This window comes from Vanacampus margaritifer, chromosome 5 (assembly GCF_051991255.1).
Source record: "Vanacampus margaritifer isolate UIUO_Vmar chromosome 5, RoL_Vmar_1.0, whole genome shotgun sequence".
Classification (NCBI taxonomy): domain Eukaryota; kingdom Metazoa; phylum Chordata; class Actinopteri; order Syngnathiformes; family Syngnathidae; genus Vanacampus; species Vanacampus margaritifer.
The window spans coordinates 28,294,357-28,320,533 of record NC_135436.1 but is presented as its reverse complement, the minus strand read 5'-3'; the positions used below and the strand labels follow the sequence as shown (position 1 = coordinate 28,320,533).

General features: G+C 39.4%; 5 protein-coding genes across 7 annotated transcripts; 4 read left to right on the top strand and 1 right to left on the bottom strand.

The window, feature by feature from the left end:
- Positions 1–368: 368 nt before the first annotated feature.
- Positions 369–12,511, top strand: LOC144052261 (capZ-interacting protein). Of its 2 annotated transcripts, XM_077566188.1 has the most exons (6): positions 369–542; positions 8,449–8,532; positions 8,612–8,683; positions 9,634–9,711; positions 10,220–10,447; positions 11,118–12,511. In XM_077566188.1, exons 1-6 carry the CDS (start codon positions 537–539, stop codon positions 11,424–11,426), a joined length of 777 nt encoding a protein of 258 aa, XP_077422314.1. In that variant the 5' UTR covers positions 369–536; the 3' UTR covers positions 11,427–12,511. The 2 variants fall into 2 exon arrangements, with proteins under 2 accessions (XP_077422314.1, XP_077422313.1); XM_077566187.1 differs by lacking the exon at positions 369–542 and having other exon boundaries at positions 8,309–8,532.
- Positions 12,512–12,750: 239 nt separating this feature from the next.
- Positions 12,751–18,701, top strand: c15h3orf52 (chromosome 15 C3orf52 homolog). Of its 2 annotated transcripts, XM_077565016.1 has the most exons (8): positions 12,751–13,075; positions 13,948–14,025; positions 14,282–14,347; positions 15,220–15,352; positions 16,333–16,493; positions 16,685–16,755; positions 17,503–17,706; positions 17,891–18,701. In XM_077565016.1, exons 1-7 carry the CDS (start codon positions 13,019–13,021, stop codon positions 17,690–17,692), a joined length of 756 nt encoding a protein of 251 aa, XP_077421142.1. In that variant the 5' UTR covers positions 12,751–13,018; the 3' UTR covers positions 17,693–17,706; positions 17,891–18,701. The 2 variants fall into 2 exon arrangements, with proteins under 2 accessions (XP_077421142.1, XP_077421141.1); XM_077565015.1 differs by having other exon boundaries at positions 17,503–18,701.
- Positions 18,702–19,575: 874 nt separating this feature from the next.
- Positions 19,576–22,526, top strand: guca1c (guanylate cyclase activator 1C). Its single transcript, XM_077566370.1, has 4 exons — positions 19,576–19,863; positions 19,932–20,081; positions 21,104–21,191; positions 21,433–22,526. The coding sequence occupies exons 1-4, from the start codon at positions 19,669–19,671 to the stop codon at positions 21,564–21,566; spliced, it is 567 nt and encodes a 188-aa protein (XP_077422496.1). The 5' UTR covers positions 19,576–19,668; the 3' UTR covers positions 21,567–22,526.
- thrsp (thyroid hormone responsive) lies at positions 21,614–24,033 on the top strand. Its single transcript, XM_077566372.1, has 2 exons — positions 21,614–21,763; positions 23,601–24,033. Exon 2 carries the CDS (start codon positions 23,640–23,642, stop codon positions 24,012–24,014), a length of 375 nt encoding a protein of 124 aa, XP_077422498.1. The 5' UTR covers positions 21,614–21,763; positions 23,601–23,639; the 3' UTR covers positions 24,015–24,033.
- Positions 24,034–24,332: 299 nt separating this feature from the next.
- Positions 24,333–25,882, bottom strand: ndufc2 (NADH:ubiquinone oxidoreductase subunit C2). Its single transcript, XM_077566373.1, has 3 exons — positions 25,647–25,882; positions 25,222–25,365; positions 24,333–24,451 (listed from the first exon to the last, which is right to left on the bottom strand). Exons 1-3 carry the CDS (start codon positions 25,783–25,785, stop codon positions 24,402–24,404), a joined length of 333 nt encoding a protein of 110 aa, XP_077422499.1. The 5' UTR covers positions 25,786–25,882; the 3' UTR covers positions 24,333–24,401.
- Positions 25,883–26,177: the final 295 nt, after the last annotated feature.

Here is a 26,177-nt window from a genome sequence, read left to right as displayed (position 1 = left end):
CCCAACGTGAAATGTAATGTAACATAAATTACTGCAGCTACATTTACTATAAATGGTAACAAAATATATCGGTATTTTGTAGATAGATGTAAGAAACAGCTCCGTGGGTTTCAAGTTGAATGTAACATAAAAGTAATTAATAAATAAATGTTTTTTTTTTGAAGGTGTCCCTCTAAAGCGATAAATGTTTAGAAAAAAAACAGACGATGGGACGTCAGTTAAAAAGGAAGTGGTGGCTGTGTTTCTCTTATTTTGAAAGAGCCTTCAAGGAAGTAGTATTAGTCAAGATGGCTGACTTGATGGTTCATAGAAAAACAGCGTGAGTAAAAGTCGCCTTCCTCCTCCTCCTCTTCTTCCTCGTCCTCGTACATGCGGCTCATTTATGTCCAGATATAAAAGCACACCTCCACTCTTCTTTTCACATGCACTTTTATTTTTATTTTATTTTTTTAACTACGCCACTCACGAAATAAATCACAAAAAAGAAGAGAAAGAAGAAAAAGGTGGGGACCATCAAGTGAGGAAGATTCTCTAGGATGGAGGTAATAACAACTCACGTTGACGTTTCTGTACTGAAGCATTTTTGTCAATGTCATTTTCTTTCATGTGTTTTCCACCCGAATATACAATGCAAGAAATTAACTTTTTTTTTTTTTTTTGTGAAGTGTAAAGTGAAACCTCAACCAAAGCATGTAAACAGAATTAATTAGCATCTCAACTATTTTTAAGATGTTAGCTCAGCCTTGCAGGTTAAAGATGACTTTTTTTTTGTCATGTATTTGTTTATTAGTCTTTTTTATTAGATTAGATTAAAATGAATTTTTGATATCATATTTTTAATGATTGAAACTGCGAATTTTTAAATTAGTAAATTAGTCACGTTGCTCCTCTGCAGGAAGAATCAGTGCAAAGCTCATGCTCAGGATTTTTATTTATTTATTTAACTTGAGCAATATTGGGTTTTTTGAAAGATGCCGTATATTATTGTTATATTAAGTGTGTGTGTGTGTGTGTGTGGGGGGGGGGGGGGGGTGATGTCAAACGACTAGCTAGCTACATTAACCTGTAGACGGTGTCCAAAAACAAGCTTACCACTTTGATACTTTCAGTCAAATAGCTAGCTAGCCAATTTTGCTTGTACACAATAACTAGCTAGCCATGTTAGCCTGTAAATGCTCAGTCAAATAACGAGCCAGCCACTATAGCCTGGAAAGATTCAATAAATAAATAAATGAGCTCTTACTTGCTCCAGGTATTTATTTAACATCAAGTACATTTAAAGTACATATTGTTCCTGGGGCTGCACTTGGTGTGTTAAACTGTAGGACAGTATTTGACTTTTTTCCCCTTTTTTTTTTTTGTTTGGCTATTCTGTGGTATTTCCCTGACGGCTTTTTTAGCAGCCTCCTCCCTTTAACAGCAAAACAAGCCTTTTTTTCTTTTTTTTTTTGTAAAGTTATTCCCGAGTGTTTCATGTGTGTCACGAGGGGCCGGCCAGCACCACCCAACCAGAACAGGATCTGATTGTGACACCAGATTCTCGGAGTTAGCGAATAATGTTGACACTGCTGGAGAATTAAAGTACATTACTTATGTCATGTTGCGTCACGAGAAGTCATTTGATGTGTTTGGGACCCGGCAAAGTCGTATTGTGGCGGCACTGTAGACGAGCTCTTGATTGGCGGCAGATGTCACATCAGATGTTGTGTTTACAGGCTGGATGCCAGGACTGTAATCGGAAACAGACACACGACATCGGTAACAGATGAAAGGGAAGGTTTGCTGAGTCAACACAATAACGCGTACAAACAAACAATATATAGCTTATTTCTTTTTATGAATGTAGTAATTTGTCTTCTTTTTAGGAAAGTAGAACACTTATTTTTCTTCTTTTTAAGATTGTGCTACATGATTAGTTAAACTTTTTTTTTTAACGATGTTGCGGCATCAATAGTTTAGTTTATTTTCTGGAAATTGCAACATCTGTGGTTTGTCTTCTTTTTAGGAAAGCGCAACATAAATAATTTGTATTTTTTAGGAAAGATCAAAGTCAGTCGTTTGTCTACTCGTTAGCAAAGTGCAACACAGTTTTTCTTCTTTTTAAAGAAGTGATGCATAATAGATGGTCTTGTTTTTCTTTTTAGGAAATTGAAACATCAATACTGTAGTCTGCCTTCTTTTTTAGAAAATCACAACATCAATAGTTTTTCTTCCTTTTAGGAAAGTGCAACATAAATATTTTGTTTTCGTTTTAAGTAAGTGCAACATGAACAGTTTGTCTTCTTTTTGGGAAAGTCTAGTATCAAGAGATTGTTTTCTTTTCAGAATAGTGCAAGCGTGCAACATCAATAGTCATCTTTTTAAGAAAGTGCCACATAAATAGTTTGCACCATCAACGGCATGTTTTCTTTTGAGGAAAGTGCAAATTCAGTGGCTTTTGGACGACAAGCGCTATTGAACAGAAAGAAATGGATCTTGTCGCAGGCCGTCCTGTTGAGTACGGCTGAGGTGCAAACTACTCGACGGAAGTACGATTATTATTTTATGTTTTTATTTACATTCAGATGAAAACACAACCATTTGCTGGTTTGCAATACTAGCTAGTAGGTAGCTCATTTGCATATTTCGTGGTTTAGAACGAGGTTTGAGGACGGTACTGCGTGATGCTGGACAAGCCTTGTCTCGCATTTTCCTCCAACGCCTCCTGCTGCCTCAAAAAAAAAAAAAAAAGTGTCTCGCAAACCACATCAACTTTCTATTTCCTACTAATGGGACGGCCAGACAACAGTCGAGCCATGCGACTGGATTTGTGATGCACGAAGAGGGCCGGGTCGGGAAAGTCTCATTATTTCCCCGCTGCTAAAGTGTTCTTAAGGAGAATCCTGCATCCTGCTTTTTCCAAAAGTCTGATGATGATGATGATGTCATTAAAAAAAAAAACATTTTTTTTTTTGTGGGGCTGCTTTTGCGCTCTGTTGCCTTTGCAGGATGTGGCAACATTTTGCTGTCTGACGACTCGGCTCGGGCATTCTACCAGTTCATTTGCCGTGTTAGAGAAAACCTGCCATTCATTGACGCCCCCCCCCCTTAAAAAGGTTCGAGGACTCATATTTATTAGGGAGGCGCTAAGCAGCAGAGGTTACAAAGCAACTTTGCAACATTTGTGCAATTTTCCCCCTCTGCTGAGTGACTTTTAAAAAGTGAACGCTAACAAATAACTGAGGCCTTGTATTTGTTTTTTGTTGTTGTTTATAGACCAAATAATCTATTCGATATTTTTTGGGAGGTATGTTGCAAGTTAAAGTGTTTTGGGATCAAGTTTATTTAAATTTTGGCCATATAAGCACATAGTAAGCTTCACTTACTCACATTTGTTCCCATTTTTGTAAAAACAAAGTGACGAATACTCTCCATAACTTCTTGTTAACAACTCAGGCTAAACAATTACTACTTTCCTATTAGCCTGGGCTTTTAGGGTCTTACAGAAAAGAGTATAAAAGTAAGTGAAAAGGGGGAGATGTTCATGAATAATTGTTGCATTTGTGACTCGTGCAGAATTACTTCAATATTTTGGACACTGCCATCTACGGGCAGGGCATACGTACTGCAGTCTTTTTTCTTTTTTTTTCAATTTCCGCAAGTCCGTGTGAACTCCATTTCCCTCAGTCGCTGTGTAAACTTACCTCAAAATGAACACGTAATGTGTTTTCTTAGCCTGCTATCAGCAAAGAGTCAGAGCCGCCTTGCGAGTTTCCGCGTAAAAGCCGCTGTGGTGTTCAGAGATAGTCGGTCGGGGTGGGAACCGTGGATAAGCAGGCCCGAGAGGAGGTGAGACCCAAAGAGGCGGCTATCGAGGGACGTCCAGTGACGACACGCAGACTCGGCTTGAAAAAAGTTCATCTGCAGGTTGCTGTTGTTACAAGAGGAAATGTCGTTATCTCCACTTTATCGCCGGCTTCCTCAAGCAGCCGCGACTCAAAACGCGCCGACCGGCCGCTCGCTGTTGCCTTTTTTGGTAGGATGGAGCTCAAATACGGACAATCAGTGCTCAAAAGTCAACAAAAAAAACTGGAGAGGCAAAACAGAGAGACAAATTTGTCAGTGGTGCTTTTGTGGGTTGGATTTGTTTGTTTCTTAAAATGGACGCCGGTCAGGACAAAAAAAAGCACTTGCTAAAAACAAGTTTCATTTCTCCGGGTGTGTTTGTGAAAATATTACGGTAAAATGGCATGTAGGTTACTAATATAGGGGAGGGTGGGGTCATTTGTGCCGAGGGGCAAGTAGTTCCACACGTTATTTAGAAAACCATAGAAGAAGTTGGTCATGTGACCACATATTTTTCAAGAGACGTCCATTTTGCTCATCCGCTAAAAAAAAGTGAGACACGTAGCTTGAGAGGTTTTTTCCCTCCAAAGTAAAAATTTCTATGATTATAATTTTTTGATGGCCGTGTTTGAACAATTCGAGACGACTTTGAAAACAGTTCACACATGTTTTAGTGCTTTAGTAAGCTACATCATGAGTCTATATGGTTAGCATGATGCTAGCTCAAAATGCTTTTTGGATGCTTTTTTTTTTTCTCTCTCTCAAAATGGTAAGATTATTTACTCTTTATTACTTTATTGTATTTTATCATTGTTGTAAATTGTATTCTTACATTTGATCACTAAAAGTATGTGCCAATATGGCAGATTTGGTTGTAAACCAATACCCGTATTCTACCCATTACTTTCCATATGTGTAAGTGACAGTAAATTAGTATTTTAATGTTGTTAAATATCAGATCTGTGATTTAAGTTCGCCAAAAAACGTCGACCTTTTGACCCTTTGAAGCATACAAGGCTACACGCTCTTGAGCCAGGCATCATTTTTATTTTATTTTTTTTTTAAACAATTTGCGATTTGTCTCAGATTTTTTGGTCCCCCTGCTCGCATGTCCACGGGATGTCTAAAGATTCTCGGAAAAGCCGCAACCAGAGACAATAGCCGGCTTTGTGTGCTCGTCTGTCGGCTCGTACGGGAAAACCTCACGCGCACGTCGCTAGAACAAAATGCCCGCCGGGAACTTATCTTGTGACGAACAAAAGCTTATCAATCAGAGGCTATTTCATGTCATGCCTTGTAAAAATAATGACGGCACTGGCATCATAAAAGGACCTACAAAAAAAAAAAGATGTCCAGAACCCATGCCTAAAATTGAAACGGTAGTCGGCCATTTTGGTTTAAAGCAGCCATTTTGGGTCAAAAATAAAGTATTTATTGGTCCTTTTGAACTAACAAACTAATACAAAAATCAACTTCCACATAAGACTTTTGATTTGTCATATTTGATACATCCGGTCACAATGCTTTAAATATATACATTTATAGCTGTCAAAAATATTATAATAATAATAAAGAGACATATAAAAAATCTGAAAAAAATTAAAACTTTTAATAAGTTTGGTGTCTCTACTTTTTCAATTGGGGGGGATTTTGCAAGGACGCTGGAAAAGCCATCAGCCGGGTGATACTGCCCTCTAATGGATTATCCGTGCAATGCATGTGTCCAATCAGGGTTTTAATGGGGTGGGGGTGGGGGTATTATACTCATGAAATAGAGAGCTCAAAATGTCTTGTATTTAATATGATACGTTTAACTTTATATGGTTAATTTTCGTATCTGGTTGGATGAATAATTACAGGAAATTTGCCCCAAAAAGCACAGTTAAATTGCAACGTTTTTTTTTTTTGTTTTTTTTGCCACCAGCATCTAATATGTGCGTAGCTGTGACGTATTGACCATCTTTGGCAAAATCTCAACAATGCAACCAACTTGCAACCTTTTTCCCAAGGTTTCCTTATATAGACGTGCTTTGTCGTTTGGATGGATTTTTAGTATGTTCCAGATGTGCTCCGGCTCATCCAGAGACCCCCCCTCGGTCCCAGGGGCCACACAAGACTGGGGGGGGGGGGGGGGCATCCAAACTGCCAGGCTTTGTTACGGGGGCTTTTTCCCAGGCCTGTCCTGCCCCCGGAAATAGTTTGTCGAGCGTAAATTCCCACATAAATGCAGCCGATTGCTAAATATGGCGAGGATGAGGCGTGTGCTGAGAAAGATAGCAGGTCAAAAAAAGTATGTCAGCAAACGTGTGTGTTTGTGATCACCTCCAAACAAGCTGACATCATCGCAGCTCAGGAAGGGATTGTTCATCAGATCGATAGCAAGAACAATAAACCACAACATTGATTTTGAATCATTTCAACAGAATGGTAGCTGCTCAGCATTCTTTGTGTAATTTTCAGCACATGCCTGTCACTGCCTCAGTCGATTTGTCATTCATTTAAAAAAAAAAAATTAAAAAAGCTTACCACAAAAATTGGACCAGACAGCAACTTTCTGAATGGATCTTATTTTTGACGGCAAAAATAGAACCAAGCAACGTCTGTGGTAGCAAAAAAAAAAAAAAAGCGTATCAGCCGTGAACATGTTCAAAGCTGCTGTATATTCATTTTGACTATAAGTTGATGAAACATTTTTAGGCCAACTAGCAACTGCTCAAGCAAACAATTCAATATTGGCCAGGAAAGAGTTCAGTTCAATTTTTGCCGGGTATTTTCTCTTCATTTTCTTTCTTAAGTTGACCAAAGATTTGAGCAACTTTCTGAAGCAAAAATAGGGCTCGATTTTCATTGCGTTTCCTTCTACGATGCCGTAAAAGAGCCACGTAGAAATTAATAGATTTTTAGAAGGTGGGGGAAATAAACTGAGAGCAAAAATCGGGAATTTGCCACTTTTATAAAGTGGAAAATTTGCCACTTTACAAAGTGGATAATTTGCGAGGAAAAAAACTCGTAAATTTGCAACTTTTATAGTGGCAGGTTTGTGACTGTACAAAGTCGCAAATTTGCGAGTTTATAAAGTGGCAAATTACCGAGAAAGAAACTCGTAAATTTGTGAGTTTATAAAGTGGCAAATTTGTGAGAGAAAAAAACTCGTACATTTGCGACTTTTATAAAGTGGCAAATTTGCGAGAAAGAAACTCGTAAATTTGCCAGTTTATAAACTGGCAAATTTGTGACTTTATAATGTTAAGTTGCTAGTTGATGTGTCAAATCTGCTGCTCTGTCATTCACTTGAAAAGTATGCTAGCTTCTGATTGGTTAGTTGGTTGTCGCTCTAGCTGCCGTGTATAACGAGTAAAGTTTAGATTAAGAATGAATCCGTCTCCATCCTTTTATAAACAGTGTCCCATTAACCACCAACGAATCCTCACATTAGCCTTTATTTCTTGTAAGTTTCTGAGTTTTTTGAAGTGGCAAATTTGCGATTTTTTTTTTTTCTCAGAATAGGTCTAAGTTTTGGCGCATGTGGTGTACCGTGCAGGTGGGGGCCAAAATAGGGCCCTTAGAGGGTAGCGACTGTTGCTGTTCTTATTTTCAACAGTTAATATTCTATTCATTAATTAATCAGAGCATCGGATGCTAACATTGACAACGAAAATTGGTGAACAACGACTGCTGAAGCAATACAATGAATGTATCAATCAACCGTAAAAGTGTTCAAAGCATTTATAGGCTACGTGGGCGATACGCAAAGCATTTTTAGAAGAAGTCATTCGACTTTATTGGCCAGGAAGGAGTTCAAACTTTTCAGTCCATTTTCTCTTCAGTTTGACAAAAAAAATTAACACACACACAAAAAAAAAGACCCAACAGTGATTTTCTGAAGCAGTGTTTAGCGGTCATGAAAGTGTTAAAGAGTTTGCGGGGGTGGGTGGTCCCGCGGCGTTTTTCTGGCCCCGTGGTTCAGGGCGTCGGCGGCTGACGCTCTTATGTCATGCGTTTGGGCGGAGGCGCTGAGGTCACGCTGACAACATGACTGCAGGGGGAAAAAAACGGCAAAATAAAGCTTGGGATTCAAATGTGTGTGTATGTAACTTGGGTAATACTTTGTGTGTACGTTGCCATGGGTTACGCCTGGAAGTGTGCGTGCCGGCAGGAATCGAGCGCTCTCGCCTAAGAATTGGAGGCGGCTGCTTGAACAGCTGTGGCGCGCTGGAAGGAAGATGGCGAGAGAAAGAGGGTCTTACGCTACTTCCTGTGAACAAAAGAAGACCCCAGAAGAATGCCGATGTTATCGATCCCTTTGAGGAAAATTTGAAATCTGATTGGTTACGTGGGCCAGTACTACTAATTCTGAAGGCCTTGGGCAGATTAGACTGACATGGCAACAAGAAATGGCTGAGATCTGATTGAACGAAAAAATAGAACATCAATAGCGACATTATTTAGCATGAAATAATGATTCCCTTCCATATATTATAAAGAGACCGTAATTGATTAGCAAATTAATAATAATGATAAATAATAATAAACAAAAATCCAACTTATATTCTTTTTTTAATTTTTTCCCTTGCATGTTACTGAATGTTTGTTCTTATTTTGTGTGCGTTGTCGCCCAACAAGGATTCTCCAGCCAAGCTATCAGTGGCCGAGCTGGCTGGCAGGTTCAAAGGTCATATACTACCCATGCCCGCTGCGCATGATGAGGTTAGACGAGTTAACTATATTTTTTAGGAGTTTCACTAGCTACACACATGTATTGTAATGGTGCTGTCTTGTTTTGCAGTCGCCCTTTCGACGAAAACCTCCATGTTCGCTCAAGTTTCCCATCCGGAAAGATGATGGGCAAGAATCTAATGTGAGTTATTCGAAGGCTTTCGTGAACGGCTGCCTTAAAACTTGAGTAACATACTCTTACATAACGTTTGGGTTAAATTTGACACCAATAAAAATCCTGTAAATGTAAATTTGATGGTGTGACGCAAAATACATGAATATAAAAACGTTGTACCCCGAATTGGCTGAAAACGGGGAGAAATAATCATGACAGTGATGGTGATTTACAGGGAGTCCTCAAGTTACGGCGGAGTCCCATTCCTATTGCTATGTAACCCTAATTTCCACTTAAGTCGGATTTCACCGTTAAAGTCGATATTTACATCAAAATACTTTGTACAGTAATTAAAAAAAAAACATATTGACCGGACCCGGAAGAACCAATATTTTGTGTTTTCACACGGACATTCACGGCAGAGCGAGCTAATTCAAATATAAACACGGAAATATGACGCGCCTGATACCGAGCCGACCGGCTGATGGACGTCCGTTGCTGGAGGCAACAACAACACAACTTTAAATAACTACGGACGAGGCACGGACGCCGTAAAGTCAAGGTCGCGTACGACGTAACTCGAGGACTCCCTGCACTGTGTGAGGAAATTCTCCCCGCTGTCGCCTGCGAGGTGCATTGAGACGTAAACAATCGATCTCAGATCGCTCGATCACAAACGGTGGTAGGATCCCAGATAAACTGGTGGGTGTGATAAACAAGAGAATTTTATGATAAAATAAATGAAGCTTTTTTTTATGTTTGTTTCTTCCACAGTAATTACGTTTTCTTTTATTTTCTTTTTTTAAACGTTTTATCCTTCTCAATGCAATATTTACTTTTAATCTTAACAGTTTTCCTTCATATTACAATTATAAATTTGTCATCCTGTAATGTTTTAATATGTCACAAAAACACTCAAAGGTATTTTATATTTAAGTGGTGGAAATTTCAATCCCTGATTGTGTTTTGTTTTCCAGACGAACACTAATAGAACGATCTCCGTGAGTCCCGTTAAAATCAGGATGAAGAACTCCTCGGTCATCGAGAGACTTCAGGTACTGCTCTGCTGCCCCCTGCTGGTCAACACCGCCACTACACTATGTCAGGCTTGCGACGGGGTTGCGGGCGAGGGGGTTTGGAAGGCGCACTTGTCCCCGCTGAGCTCAGATTAACGAGCTAATAATGGGATCAGGGGCCTGCGGGGCCTCTAGCCAGGCTTTAAATCGCCAGTCTTGTCACAAGCGCGCTAGCAGCCATGGGACAAAAAGGCTGCCGCTTCTCCCTCTTCTTTTTCTCGCCGGTGCAGGTAGGACGGATGTTTTCCGCTGGGCTACGAGCTTGGAAATTTACTTTGCTATATGTCTTACATTTATTTTGGTCACAACAGTTCCGTTCGTTCGTTTATAAAACATCAGCCACTAAGACCAAACATCATAACTTGTTTTCTTTTCATTGAAATTCAAGATTTTCAGTGGCATCCGGGCTTTGATTTCTTCATTTTAGCAGGTATAGATTCGACCGTCAATAACAATCTCAAGTGTCTCCTCCACCATTTCCCAATAGGCCAACCTCGCATTGTCGCCCACCACCTTGCTGCCGTCACCTAAGAGCCCCAAGGCGAACCGTCAACCTGATTCGCCGTCGCCCACTGACGCTACCACCGCCACCACGCCGCTAGCCCCCACCCTGCAGCCCACCCAGCTGTCCGGGGAGGAGGAGGGGGAGGATCAGGAGGACCCCATCAGCTTCGACAGTCCTCCTGAAGGGACCTCGCTGCCCAGCTTCCACAAGGTGACACCAAAACATATTGTCACCGGTTTAAATTTTTTTTAAAAGACAGATCATTTGAATAAAAGACTTCAGCATTTTTCCTTAAAATTGAAATTAATGGCAATTTTTGATCTTTCTAATTTCTTATCATATTTTTATTTTTTATATATATGTATTTTTTATTATTATTTGTATTTATTTATAATTATCTATAATATTATATAATATAATTAATTTTATTTTATTTACTTATTTATCTTAATTTGTGGTAGATTAAGTCGGTAAATCCATAAAGGCCCAGATAGCAAAAACATGGCCTCCCGCTGTTCGATTTTGTAACTAATGAATGGCCCCCGTCTATTTGGAGTGCACACGTGTACTACTACGTGTATTTTCTGCTCTCACCTTGACACGGACACGCCCGTCAGGCTATTTGCAGAGCGAGCGGTGACGTCACGTGGTGCCCATGGCGTGTTGGCTCAGCAGGTGTCGCGCAGCTCAGATTAGCCGCCGAGGCTATCCTCAATCCTATTAGTCTTTAACGTTACTCCGGGTGGGAGAATTTGTGAAGATCTCACACACACGCAAGAGACAAAAGTGGCCCCCGAAATCAAGTTTTGCTTTGCGCCCGACACCCGACACGCCATCTGCAGTTGAGTAATGCTAACCTCTCCCCACCCACGTCTTCCAGACTCGAGTCCGGCTGTCCTTCAAGAGGCGTCCGCCCACGAGACAACACAGAAGGTCGGCGGGAGAGGAGGCGGCGCCCTTCGACAGCGTCCCGTCACCGTGTGAACTGCACTCGCTCGAAGCCAACGGGGACGTCATTTTACAGTGCCCGGGCCGGGTCACTCTTAAAGAAGACGAGGGCGATGGTGGTGAGAAGGACAGGGACTGTGTGGAGGCGCAGGGGGAGCAACTAAAGACCCCCCCAGAGGAAGAAAAGGAGACTCGGGAGGAGCAGCAGACGGATGGAGGAAATGCAAACGCGCCCCATTGATTTGTGGACAATGATTACGATCTCACAAAAACGCACAGATTTTGGACTCTTTCATTTAACTGCTTTGACGAATAAGACAACTCGTCTGCTCTGTCGCCCTCTGCTGGCCGTTTATAGACCTTGTCCTCAAGCATACGCATGGAAAAGACACATCGCTGTTTATTCTTAGCCATACAGGAGCACTAAAGTATGGATGACTCAAGGAATATTAGGACAACCCTGAAAATACAAGAAAAAATGGCACACTAAGAGAATGAGGTTATTTTTATGAGAAAAAAGTTATATTTTTCTAGATTTTGTCCAAATATAGCCTACATATTTTTAAAAAATCTTGTATAGTAAGTTAGTAACTATTAAGAGAATAAAGTGATAATATACATAAAATATGCTGTTTTCATCAACTTTTAATCTAAAAAAATCACTTATTTTAAGATTACAGCATTAATGTACAAAAATATCCATCTTTTTTATGTATAGATGGGGCCAACTTTTTTTTACATACTTTTTTTTCTTGAAACTATCATTTATTTTCTTAGTCATACAACTTTATTCTCATATTATTACAACTTTAATGAGAAATATACAACTTTTTTTGCAAAGGTACAGCCACTTTTTTCTTGAACACATGATTTTATTTTAATTTTCCTCAAAAATATATACAACTTCATTCTTGTAATATTACAAGTTCAAGCTCGAAACTATATACATCTTATTTTTGTAAAATTGCAACCTTCATCTTGTAGTGCATTTTCTTTTTGTATTTTCAGTGTGTCCTTAATTTTCAGAAAGAAAGCTACCATTTGTAGAGATGTATTTTGTTTTGCTGAGACCAATATTTTTGAGTTACATTTAATAAATATTTTTGCAGAATTAAACAAAAAATACCAGTATTATATACTTTTCTTGCATAGTTTTTCCTGTGTGTTGTTTACTGCTTGTCTTTTATTTTAATACACATCAGACTGGACTCGGGTACGGGCCATTAAAAGCCACGCACAATAATAAACAGTATACTGTTTGTGTGACATAAAAATCTGTCTTCCAAGTGTATGCTGAACCTAAAATAAAGGCAAACGTTAAAAATACATGAGTCGCGTTACATTCCAGCAGTAGTTGACGGTACAGAATTATTTGCTGCAATAAAGGTTTAACTTTTTTCCCTCTTTATAAATCATTGCCTCAGAAAACAGCAAGCTAGAAGTTAAACTGATTTGGGGGGGGGGGGGTCTAATTAAATGCAAATTACCGACATGTCACACTTTTCACGTTTCACTTCCGGAAAGGTGACCAATCAGAGCGCTCAGGTGGTGACGTACTCTCTGACACAGACTGAAACCTGCGCCCTCACTACTCTCTCACCTGTCAGATGGTCGACAAACGGTGGCGGTTCGGCGGTAGTAGTACGTCGAGATTCTCACGTGGGTTTGAAACCCGTTTGCGGCTTTTCAGTCCGAACAGAGACCAACTTTTCGATTGTGCTTTCATCTTTCGTCTTTAGACGTTTACGGCCGCCCGCGCGAACTTTGGTTTCGTAGTAGTCGGGACATTTCCGGATTCGAAATCGTGTTGTTGTTTTTTGCTTTTTGGGCAACATGGAAGTTGAGTTACAAACGTTTAAAACGAATGGGAGCGACGCCACGGGCCATTTGGTGAGTAATTGATCGTTTATTTTCCAAAAAGTACATACACACTGTAAAGTAACACTTGACCGCACTTCCAATCTCATAATGCGCATTTGACGTCATCATTTTTGATGCTGCTGCTAATTGCAGTTTATTACCAAACGTCTCATTAAGTGGTCGATTGTTGTGGCTTTTGCTGCAAATGGCCTTTGTGATGATCGTATACGGCAGGACAAATAAACCAATTAGAGACTCATTTGTTACATTTCACACCACAGTTCCACTTTGTGTCAATTAAAGTGCTTGTTGTGCATCTCAAACTTGATTTTTTTTTTTTTTTCATGGAAAACGTGTGACGTTAGTCTATTTATGACTCAATTATCTCAAATTTAACCTGGAAAATGTCTTTGGTTTTGTAATATTGTATGTAATATACAAAAATGTATACCTTTTTATCTAAGAAGAAACACAATATCATAACTCTATTGTCAAAAATATAAGACTTAAAATTTAAAAAAATGTTTTCATAAATCAAGAGAAAAAAACACAACAAATTCACTAAAGAAGAAGAGTCTAGTTTCCTTGTTTAAACTTTTGTAGATTATCATAACCTAGATGATTGCCTCATAGAAAAGAAAAACTCAATTTTTAGCAGGCACATCGGAATTTTCATTTTATTTTTTTATTGATATAGCGATAGTAAGTTCAAAATGACTTGGACAAACCTGCCAAAATGTCCGATTGTTGTGAATCAGCGTATGTATGCAATGTAATAAAATCATGAAGTGTAAAAAGACATCAACTATGAAAAATTTAAGTTTCATTTTCAATTATTAAGTATTTTTAGTACCATATTTATTATTATTTAGTATTTTAAGTCAAGTTTGTGTGATTGGCAGGTGAGCACGGGCAACGGTGACAATCACGCCTACAGATGCCGCGACCCGGCCGAGGGAAGCTTGCTGCTGAGCGCTCAGGTGAGCCAGACACAACAAGTGGTCATATCATGCACAGGAATATAGGAAGCGTTCCCCCCCCCCACGCCGTAAAATTTCACATCTACTGTGCAGCAGGCGTGCGTTTTTTTTAAAGTGTTTGTCAGACACATGATTCACCACGCTGACCAAAAATGACGTTGTCGTTCCAAAGGAAGGGGCGGCGCTTTTAAAGGATGTGTATGTGTGTTTTTATGTATACATATACGTGTGTGTGTGTGTGTGTGTTTCGTTTCAGAACGGTTACAATGGCGACACGATGGCTTCAGGAAGGGAAGCAACTGAAGTATTCTCGGTATCTCAGGTCTGATTTTTTACATTCTTATTATTAGATAAATGTTTGTCCGTCCGTCCCTCGTAAAGGGACTAATTTACAACTTTGCAAAAGAAAATCTGTTCTCATTACTTACTTGGATAAATACAGGCTAACATTTTGAAGAATAAGTTAAACATATAAATATATATAAATAGTGTTTCCTTCACCTGCAGAGGTGGCAAATCCAGCCCCAGGTGCTTTCTAATTCCCATGGTGTTTGTTTACCTGCTAAGGAGCTAGCTAGCTAGGTAGCATCAGGGGTTAAACCCAAACTGTGGCAAGGTTTTTACTTTCAGGTGCTAGCTAGCTATTTCCCTAGCTAGCTCCCATGGTGCTCGTTTACCTGCTAGGGAGCTAGCTAGCTAGGAAGCGTCCATGGTGCTCGTTTACTTGCTAGGGAGCTAGCTAGGTAGCATCAGGGGTTAAAGCCAAACTGTGGCAAGGTTTTCACTTTCAGGTGCTAGCTAGCTAGCTCCCTAGCTAGCACCCATGGTGCTCGTTTACCTGCTAGGGAGCTAGCTAGGTAGCATCAGGGGTTAAACCCAAACTGTGGCAGGGTTTTTACTTTCCTGTGCTAGCTAGCTCCCTAGCTAGGGTAGCATCAGGGATTAAAGCCAAACTGTGGCAAGGTTTTTACTTCCGGGTGCTATCTAGCTATCTCCCTAGCTATCTCCCATGGTGCTCGTTTACCTGCTAGGGAGCTAGCTAGCTAGCTAGCATCAGGGCTAAGGCCAAACTGTGGCAGGGATTTTACTTTCTGGACCTGGATTTGCCACCTCTGTTCACCGGTTTCCTTTTCCTACGAGAAATTAGAGGTGGTGTGCTCTGTCCTTGGTGAAAGGTGTTTGTGCTTTTGTCAGGAGAGCGCGGTGCGCAAGGCGAAGCGAGAGCTGTGCGAGGAAGTGTGCGGCAGAGTGCGCCTGTGGATGCTCATCGTCTTCCTCGCCGCCGCCATTGTCGCCGTCGTCCTCGTGTCTCTGGCCGTGTGCGCAGGTAACTCCTCAAAAGGAGAGTTTCATTTTCAACATAATCACGCGAGAGGTTGGGAAATCTCGTGAGACTTGGGATGCGTGAACATCTGAAGCAGGGTTGGGAAAACTTTGAAATGCGGCCGATGGGCCAGGTCAACCAATCCAAATTATTCATACACATTTTTAAAGAGGGATATGTGCAATTGTTTATTTTATTTAATTTATTTATTTTATTTTATTTACAGTAAACAAATTAAGCAAATATTTGATGATATAAAGTAATAATTATTTTGTTATTTAAAATCAATCAAACTGTTTTTTTATTACATATTTTTATAAAATGCCATAAATGGTAGTATTTCTTAACTACTGTAATTGTAACATTGTTTATTTTACTAATATTCAGTTATTTAAAATACCAATTAATAACTGAATTAAATAATCATCATAAAGTATCTTTATCATCGTTTAAAAAAGTTATTCTTTTTTTAAAAAGAAACAACATTTTTATATTTTTTGTTATTTACATATTTATTGATTAATTAATTAATCAGTTATATAAATAATAGTGCAAAATGTTAAATATGTAAAGCCAATGACAAAATATATCTTCATTTTAATATTCACAATATAAAATGCAACCAATTATTAAATTGTAAAAAAAACATTAAATGCATATGTAAAAAAAAATTCTGATTTGTTTTCATTTACAATAAATTAACTAACCAGTTATTTGATAAAATACAAAAATATGAAATTAATATGAAGAGTTGTCTATTTCACTAATATTTTGATGTTATTTTGGATAAGTTGATTAACCAATTATTTAAAGCCATACATAAAACATGAATAAATATTTTTTTTAATTGAAGCAATTTTAGGAAGGTTGCCATTGATGGCAAAGAGCAAACACGTGATGCTAACCATAGAACAGGAAATGGCGCTTGCCATTCGCTGACCTATGACCAATAAGTTGCTGTTTGGCGCGTCTCCCCCGCGCAGCCGTTCACGAGGACGTCGACGAGAAGTTCGACTGCTCGTCGTTCCGAGTTCCTCGCCTCTTCAACGGCAGCTTCAGGCTGCCCGGCCTCACCTTCAACGAGGACCTCTTCAGCGTTTCGTCCAATCAGAGCCGAGCCATCGCCAGCGACCTGCAAGGCAAGGTGAGACCACCATGGAAATGATACTCTTTTGTTTGTTTTTTTTTCTTAAAGGAATTTCTCATTTTCCTTAACCCAAGCACTTGAAATTTGCTTGTGGAGCTTTAGCGCTATCATGCTAACTTGCTAATATGCTCGGAATGCACTCGTTTGTGTCGGCGTGTCCCAACCTGATGACCTCCTCTCCTTTAAAGCTGTCTGACGTGTACGCGTCTTCCCCCGCGCTTGGACGCTACTTCTCCAAAGCGGAAATTCATGCCCTCCGGTAAGCATGACGTCTTTTTCGTGCTTCCACTCATGAGTTTTTTGACATACCAGGGTTTTTTTTTTTGTTTTAAGTTACAAGTGCTTGACATTATTAACGTTCAAAATAAATGACTTTATAAATAAATAAATGACTAAAAGTGAAAATAAAAATGGATATATAGAAATATAATTAAAAAATTAAATACAAAAATAAATATAAATTTAAATAAAAAACAACAACAAATACTGTATATAGACCCCTTAACAAATAAATCCAAGTTTTAAAAAAAAAAGATCTGTCAGGTCGAAGTGTTATTCAAATGAGGGGGCGGTCCTAATGTTTGTATTTTGTTTTGATGTTTTCATTTTTGAATCTTGTTTTTTATTTTTACTTTGTTTTATTTATTTAGGGATATATATATAGTTTTTATTTCCATTTATATTTATTTTTTGTATTTAATTTCTGAATTATATTTTTTTATATCCGTTTTTTTTATTTTCACTTTTATACATTTATTTAGTCATTTATTAATTTTTAATTTTGGCAGTTTTTCGGTCCTCCATATGAGGGTGGTAGCACAAAGACAATTGCACATTGTTTGCAACAAAATTAATTTTCTGACATTCTATTTCATGATATTCTTTATATATATATATATATTTATTTATTTTTATTTTATTTTTTTTTTAATTTAGAAAAGTGTCCAGTTTTAGCTTCTTTTTGCCAAACCGCCAACGTCGAGCTTTCCGTCTCGTCCTTCCCCAGCAACGGCTCGGTGATCGCCGAGTACCAGCTGACGTTCGTCATGCCCGAGGAGGACGAGGAGCGGCTGAGGCGCTTCACGCTGAGCAGGGAGATGGTGTACAACGTGCTCAGGCAGTTCCTCTTCCAGCAGGAGAGCCGCGCCGCCTCGTCCAATTTGTACATCGACCCCGCTTCCCTCAAGATGTCGTGAGGTGGCATCCACAGGTGGGTCATTTGCGACGTATTATTGTCTTTGTAAAGACAAGTTGTCTGTTTTTACATGAGCTTTTTTACCAACTGGTCAGTGTTTGCAAGAGGGCAGCTTTGAGGAAATTAACAATCCCTCTTTTTGTTGTAAAATGTAGGATTATTGATGACCTTTTGTAAGCTTTCCGGTGTTTTTCTATAGTTGAACAACAGAGGGCGCTCATGTTCCTTCTGCAAGGTTTCCTGAACTCTTTGACTATTTCTGTCATTGCTGTCCAAAGATGAACAAATAAGTGCACTTGAGATTAAAACCATTTTTTTAACAAACCTCACAAAATGTGAACTTGTGCGAGGTTTTGCTAAGAAAAAACAACTTACATGTAATGTGTGAAATGTTTCCTGTCCAATGACCCCAAAAGTTTCCCATGTTCACATTTTACAAGTTGTTTTAAATAATTAATATTTTTTAAAAAATCTAACAAAAATATGGATTTCACATAATGGACGGGAATAACAATGTGCGTTTCCGTTCCTGTCCAGTGAACACCATGTAAAGCCCACATTTTGTGTGATTTTATTTTATTATTTTTTTTTTTTTCAAATATTTTGGGAAAAAAAGAAAGTCCCAAAATATGGCTACCCAATCAATAATGTGCAACTTTTGCATTGAAAGTTTTGGTATTATTTAAAAAAAAAAATTATGAGTTATTCTCATCCAATAACAAACATTTTGTGAGATATGTTGCTATTTTAAACAATGTTTATTTATTGGACTGCAATTTAAAAAGTGTTGGTGTCAGTGGATGATGTGAGACACTCTTGACTGTGAAACCCCCCAAAACTTCCTTTCCTTTCCCGTCAACTTGTCAGCGGATTAAATCAATCAATGTGCCAAATTGTCGTGAACAAACATCCTGACACTATTTTGTGTTTGTTAATCTAATTACCTCATCGCTGTCTAGATCAATTGATGTTGTCTTTGACGTTTCCATTAAAGACCCAATATATGCTGAGTGTGTTTGGCTTTTTATTTTTGTGTCGTTCTACCACAGAAAACAAAATGGAAAGTTAAGCGTAGCACAGCAAATGGAAATGTGAGCTATATGAATAAACAAATCATCAATTAGAATATAAATTAATTTTACAGAGCAGTTGCTAACTTAATAGCATGAAGCTGAAAATGCGAGCACAATGGCTAGCATACAAATTCAACAACATGCTTGAACAGAGGTGGCAAATCCGGGTCCAAAAACTAAAAACCCTGCCACAGTTTGATTTTAGCCATTGATGCTAGCTAGCTTGCTAGCAGGTAAACGAGCAGAATGGGAGCTAGCTAGCTCCCTAGCAGGTAAATGAGCAACATGGGCGCGGGCGGGCTAGCTAGCAAGTAAATGAGCAGCATGGGAGCGAACTAGCTAGTTAGCTTCCTAGCAGGTAAACGACCACCATGGGAAATAGCTAGCTAGCACCTGGGGCTAAAGTCAAACGGTAGCAGGGTTTTTACTTACTGGGCCTGGATTTGCCACCTCTGATTTTCAAACAGATGACTTTACCTAACGTGGGGGCATGTCTTGCTCAAAGGCACTTCAGCAGCAGCCAAAAAGCAAATGAGCACCTCTTGTCGTGATTTGAAATCGACTTACAATGGAGAGGTTTAATTCCAAACCTGTAAGTAACTTAAGTCCAAAAATAAGGATCACATGTGAGGAATCTCATTTTGGAGGAGAGGAGGTCAGAGTCTTACGAATGTCCGGCTTCCAAAAACTGTGACCCCACCATCTTGGTGTCGTGTCCCCGAACTTCTAAGAAGTCTTGTCCTCGTTATCCCATTAAAGGGTTATGTCTGCTTTTGGCTCCTGCCAAGATCAAGAAGATTAAGTTCACCCTCGCGCGCGCTGAGATCTTTTCAGCCAGTCGGCTGACGTCCGCTCGCTCATTCGGTTCCCGCCGGCGCTCGTCTACCGCCGCATCCCCGCCGGCATGGGCGCCCACAACTCCAACCTGGACGACATTCTGGAGGAGGACATGCACCACTGGTACACCAAGTTCATGAGGGAGTCGCCGTCGGGCCTCATCACGCTCTTCGAGCTCAAGACCATGCTGGAGATGAACGGCATGACGGAGGAGGCCAGCAGCTACGTGGACCAGGTCTTCTTCACCTTCGACATGGACGGGGTGAGACGGAGAAGACGTATTTGGGGGGGGGGGGTCTAACCCGAGCTAACTTGTCAGGCCTTCTGCAGGACGGCTACATCGACTTTGTGGAGTACATCGCCGCCATCAGTCTGCTCCTGAAGGGAGAAGTCAACCAGAAGCTCAAGTGGTACTTCAAGCTCTTCGACCAGGATGGAAACGGGAAAATCGACAAAGATGAAATGGAGACCATCTTCAAGGTATGTTATTTTATTTTTTCAGGGCTGAGAGAGTCCAAGAAGTGTTGAGGCTTAGTAGAAGTAGTCTTAAGTGAATGAACTCGACACAAGTTTTAATCCAGGATTTATTTTTAACCACACTCAAGTGGTTCACCACAAGGTGGCGCCGCCTTGTTTTATGTCTATGCAGCACTTTTTCGTTTGGCAGTGTTATTTTTTTTCACACTTTTTTTTTTAATAGTAATTCAGTCAAACATGAGGTACATCAAACAAGTACCTTTTGACACATAAACATTAAATAAAAACACTGAGGGGATAACTAAAACATTTAAAATAAAATTCTATGAAAATGTAATATTCAACAGAAACAGAAATAGTTGTTGCTTTTTTCGTCATACAATGTCTAATTGACAAAATATAAAGCCTGAGTTTGTGAATAAAAGCTGTTTTAATTCCCATAAATTTGCATTTATGTATGTGGAATTTTGCCAAAATGATAAATAAGTTAACCAAAAACTTATTTTCTTTTTTTACCCAACAAAACCATAAATAACATTCTTCCAAAATAAAACAAAATCTTTATCAATATAAGTTCTTTCAAAAGTACAGTCTAGACCAGAATGAATGTGGTATTTGCCACGGAGGAGGCGGGACTTCCGACTTTCTGGTTTTCACACAGCAGCTTTGTTTCCGTTTCCTGTTTGCGACGTGTGTGCCCCGTCCCAGTTCTTGCGCTTCCGTCTTTGTGCCCCTCGGTTGCGCGTTCCCGTCGACGAGTGCGCGTGTGTCCGTTTCAGTTGTCCGAAGCATTGTGAGTTGTGACGTCGATGGGCGGGACCGCGCGGTTGGGAGGCGCAAGGGTCGGTGTGCGAGTGTTGGAAAGCGGCCATCAGTGGCCGTAAACGACGCTGGCGTGTGAAACCCGGAAGTCCGTGGCATCTACCCCATTCACTTGTTGACATTGCCAAAATAAATCAACAGTGTCCCAAAAGTGTTGCCGCATGGCCGAGCCAATGCTTCTGAGTATCCGTGTCTCCCACCAGGCCATTCAAGACATCACGAGGAGCTACGAAATCCCCCCGGAAGAGATCGTCACGCTCATTTACGAAAAGATCGACGTCAACGGGGAAGGTGAGATCACGCCTCCCTCCACTCGTACCGAGCCAATGCTAAGAGGCGGGCCTTTCTACCAGTACTATTTTGTAGAAAATAATTTAAAATAATAATAATAATTTGCATAGATGCTCAGCTATAAGCATTTGCACGAACGGAGTGAAACCGATATGAAAAGTCGTCATGCGCTACAAAATGTTGCTCATCTCTCAGCATTCACGTGACATTTTGGGACGCCATCTTGTATTGGTCCGCGCAGGCGAGCTGACCTTGGAGGAGTTCATCAGCGGCGCTCGGGAGCACGCCGACATCATGGAGATGCTCACCAAGATGATGGACCTCACCCACGTACTGGAGATCATCATCATGGGACAACGCAAGAAGTCCAAATAAGGAGCCAGGCGGGACGCTGCCCACTTGAAAAGCGTGCGTCGGTCCTTCGGTGGAGAAGGGGCCCCGTTTCACACAGGAGGACGCCATTTTGATTGATTGATTGCTTTTTTTTCCTGGAGGTTCCTTTGAGAAGATGAGATAATGGCGACATGGACCCAAGAATGCTGCCAGGACTATCTGATTCGAACAAGGCCCAGGTAACTTAAGTGAAAGGTCAAAATGGGTTATTTTATATTCGCCAGTCACAATAATTGACCGATCGTCTTCTAACTCGCACGGGTGGCGGAAGTAATTCATAGTCGATTGATTTTGAGATGTCAGGTTGGAGTAGTTGAGTCGTTGAAGTCAAAAGTGGAAAAAAAAATATCTGTGCAAATGTGTGTTGTTTTCACATGTCTAATTTTTTTTAAATCTTATTTCAAGTTTTCTGCTGCATTGATTTTGAGTCATATTTGGTAGAGAGGATTTCCACTTGTCAACCTTATTGATTTTAAACGTCGTCTGAGACATGATTACCAAAGTAGTTAAAGTCCAATAATAATAATTTTAAAAAAAAAACACAGGCACTATTTTCTACATTTTCAGATCCGCATTTGTGAGCCTGATTGATTTTGAAGGGTGTCAAGATGTCATTTTATTATTATTATTATTTATCAGAGCACAAGCCCATTCCCTGATATGAAGTTGAAACCTACCTCGGTTTTGTTTTTGATCTGGCGGATGATATTCAAAATGATTGTTGTTGATTAAGGCAAAGAATACAATTGATTCTGACTCAAGATGGCCGACATTGTTGACATCATTGATCAACTATGTATTGTATTACAGTACTGTATAGTATTAGATGGTGCAGGTCGTGTACCTAATGTTGTGGCCACTGGCTATCTGTGATCATGTGGTTTTTAATGTCTTCTGTTTGCACTACAGTGTTGCCTTAATAAGACCGCTCTTCACACTGCATACGTTTTCTGAGTGTTTTTTTTTTGTTTGTTTTAATGGTCCGTCAGACTGGAAAATAAATGGACAAAATACAACGGGAACCTCAGGATAAAGTAAAAAAGAAAAATCAGTCTAATAAACAGACTAAATAAACACAGGTTACTTTGACCTTAGGACAAATACGGCTTTGCTCAGCTGATTTTAGAAGTTAAAAAAAAAAAAAGCACTTGGTGCCTTTTTACAGCTAGCGTGGCTGGCGTTAATGATCCACTTGCTGGTACAATGACAAAACTAATCGAACCAAGATGAAATATTATTCATCAAAGATGAATATGCTTGGTCTTTGTCTGCCAAGATGTTTTTTTTTATTATAAGGCAGAGGATTTTTAAAAAAAAATTTGCTTAATAATCTTAAGGTGTTGTAAATTTCTCTCTGTCGAGCATTTCACTTGTTTTAAACATTTAAGCCCAGTTTATGCAGTGTAGGAACATTTATAGATCTGCTAATAATAACTAAAGTATATAACATTCATATATTATTGCCGTATTTGTATTCTATTGGCAGATAATTTCGTTTAATCTTTTTTTTTTGTGGTAGTTTTTCCTTGTTTTTAGCGCAAGAACATTTTGTTAGCCTAAAAAAAAGATAACTTTTTTTTTTGCAGTCATGTTTCAATCTTTTACGAAGTTGAAAATGACAGGCAATCATTTGTAATCATGTATATAGTTTTTCAGTGAGGATTTTGAGGTTAGCTATATTGTTTTAGTCAAATTTTCGTACATTGGCATACAATTTATCTTAAATCAATAAACACATTTTATTTTCTTGATTTTGGCCTTTTTTTGGAGGGGAGCTACTGTTTTTTTATGACATTTTGACAAGTCAAATGTTCCTGTTCTGTTGGCAAATCATTTTGCTTTTATTATGTAACACTATTTATTTTTTTCAAGCCTAGTTTTTACAGTCAACATACAGTACACACCGCTCAACTCAAACAAGAGATAAGCATTAACCCGGAATAGCACCCGGGGCGTCGCCGGTCGAGTGGCACGATGTGCTTTGCTTACATAACCGCAGCGCTTGTATAAATTCAGACCTTCAGAAATCAGTCGGGATGATTTGGCGGCGAAAGCATGCAGTCGGCCGAGTTTCATCGCAACAGCCTGCCGCTGGCCTTGAGGAGCTACAGCTCGGCGGTGGGTCGCATGGAGCGGACGGTCCTCCTGCCGAGCCTGCTGCGAGACGTGCCGGCCGACGAGGAGCCTGCGCGGGACTTGTACGGCGACTACCTGATGCTCAAGGCGGTGAGGAGCGCGGTGGAGAGCGGCCTGGCGCACCCCGAGGACAACGGGTCCAAGGTCCCGGTGGACCGAGCGCTGCCGGACCTGGAGCCGGAGAGCCTCCTGCGCTTCCACCTGAGTGGACTCTTCGCCGTCGTCAGCCAGCTGACGCGCAGGAGCCACCGGCTGACGCAGAAGTACTTGGACATCATCGGCATTTCCAATTAAAAAGTGGTGGACATTTAAATACGGTGGCACCTTGAATTTATTTTATTTTATTTTTTTATAAGAAAGAGGGAACTCTTTAAGCACGAGCTTGAAACAGTCCCGAGAACTGTCCGTGTTCCCACCACATTTACACAGGTGCCTGCAGAAACATCTTTAAAGCATCATGGGAAGGTTGAAAAAACGTCAATGCTCTACGACTGATCGCACACTAAGAATAAGGAACAGTATTGGAAGTTTAAAAGTAAAATACTAAGTCAAAAACAACGGGCGAATTCTGTATGAGCGAATAAACACCGATTGAAAAAGAGACAATTGGAATATGTTGTAGTTACTTTTACTGAAATACATAAAGAACAATTTTGGACAGAAGAGAGGTCACATGATAGCTTAGCGCGCAGGATGGAAAGGCTCCACTATTTCAGCATAGGTCTTCTTTTCTGGTGGGGGGGAAAAAAAGATGTTCATTAGTTGCATATCACCTACTACCAAATATATATATATTTTTTTCATAATTAAAAAAAAAACGTCCAATACCTGTGCCACTTAAACTCACAATGACATGCAATTATGTTTGTCTTAATTCTATAATAATTTTAAGTTTAGCATTCTTTTTCTTTTTTTACTGCTACTAAATAACAACAAATGATGCACCATTTTTTTCTCTCCACAATTTGTGGTCTTATTTTCATTAAAACATACTATTAAATTAAACTACATGTTGTGCACAACTATTTCAATTTTTTTGTTATAATTTATAAATCTTCATTTCATCCTTGTTTTTTTTTATATTTGTACTTGCTACATAAAAAAAAGCCGCTAAAATTATACACGACAAACTGTACAAAAATATCTATATTTAAAAATTAAAAATAAAAAGCCAGATTGATTTGAGCCTTATTTTTTTTCTAATTGAAAACACCAAATTAATCACATATATTTTGGATATTATAGAATTTACAATTTTAGGTAAAAACATTGTTTTAGTAAAAAATAAACAAAGAGAAAAATAAATCTCCCAATATAGAATTAGCTTGAGCTGTCTTCGTAAATCATTATTTATCAATTATATGTACTGTATAAACACTTTATAAATACTAGCTCCGTAAGTTCACACATCCTGTATTAAGCAGCCCTACTAAATAACTACTAAAGCTATTGAAGTCTAATGAGAACCAACAGAAGCTTTGTCCACAACAACTGAGCTCACCCTTGGGTACAAAATCCTCGGGGTGCAGTTTCATGTACTCGTTCATGTCTCGGTCCAGTTTGGCGTACACATAATTTTCATATTTAGTCGCGTGGTAGCCGATGAACCAGCCGAGTGATGTCATCAGGACCTGTCGATGAACTCCTGACAATATATCAAAATTAATTTGACATGAAAACCATAGGTGCAAAATCTAAAAATCACCTTCTTAAAAGAGGCAAAAATACATAATCAAATCATTTTGATTTGATCCGTTTTTTCTTTTCTAAATGAAAACAATTGGCGAAAATTAAAAATAGCTAAAATCAAATTGTTCTAACTATTTCAGAAATAAATTACTTTACATAACACATATATTAAATAATCTTACTTCCATTATTGGGTTCGTTCAAGTAAATAAATTAGTACATGCTAAGAGTGCTAACCTGACTTTAGCGGCGGGCGGTGAAGAATGGCGTTTTGGAGCATGGCGGAGAGCCAGCCCATGCCGGCCAGCCACAGCGAGTTTCGGTTCACGATGCCGGGCGGGGGGAGCCCCTTGCCCTCGTCCGGAAAGATGCCCATGGATCACAAAATCCAAAAGACGTCCTCCTGTCTTGTCTTGACCTCAGTGTTTAGCAAACGCCGTCCATTAAGCTTCCGTCTTCCGGAGGAAATCGAGTTTGTGACGTCACGTACACTAGGAATATATGTTCGGCCGGAAATAAGGTTTAGGAAATGCAATGGAAGTTCCGCCTTTACTCAGTGGATAACATAACAAGGTACAATGTATGTTGTTGTTTTTTTGTATGTCAAATCAAATACCCATATGAACACAATTATACGATTATAGCAATAAATTAAACAAATTACAGTTTTGAAAATACATTCAAAACATCATTATTTGCAATTAAAAGAAAAGTCTAATATAGTTACTCATCTTTATTGTTTTTATAGACGCAAGACGAAGTTTAATT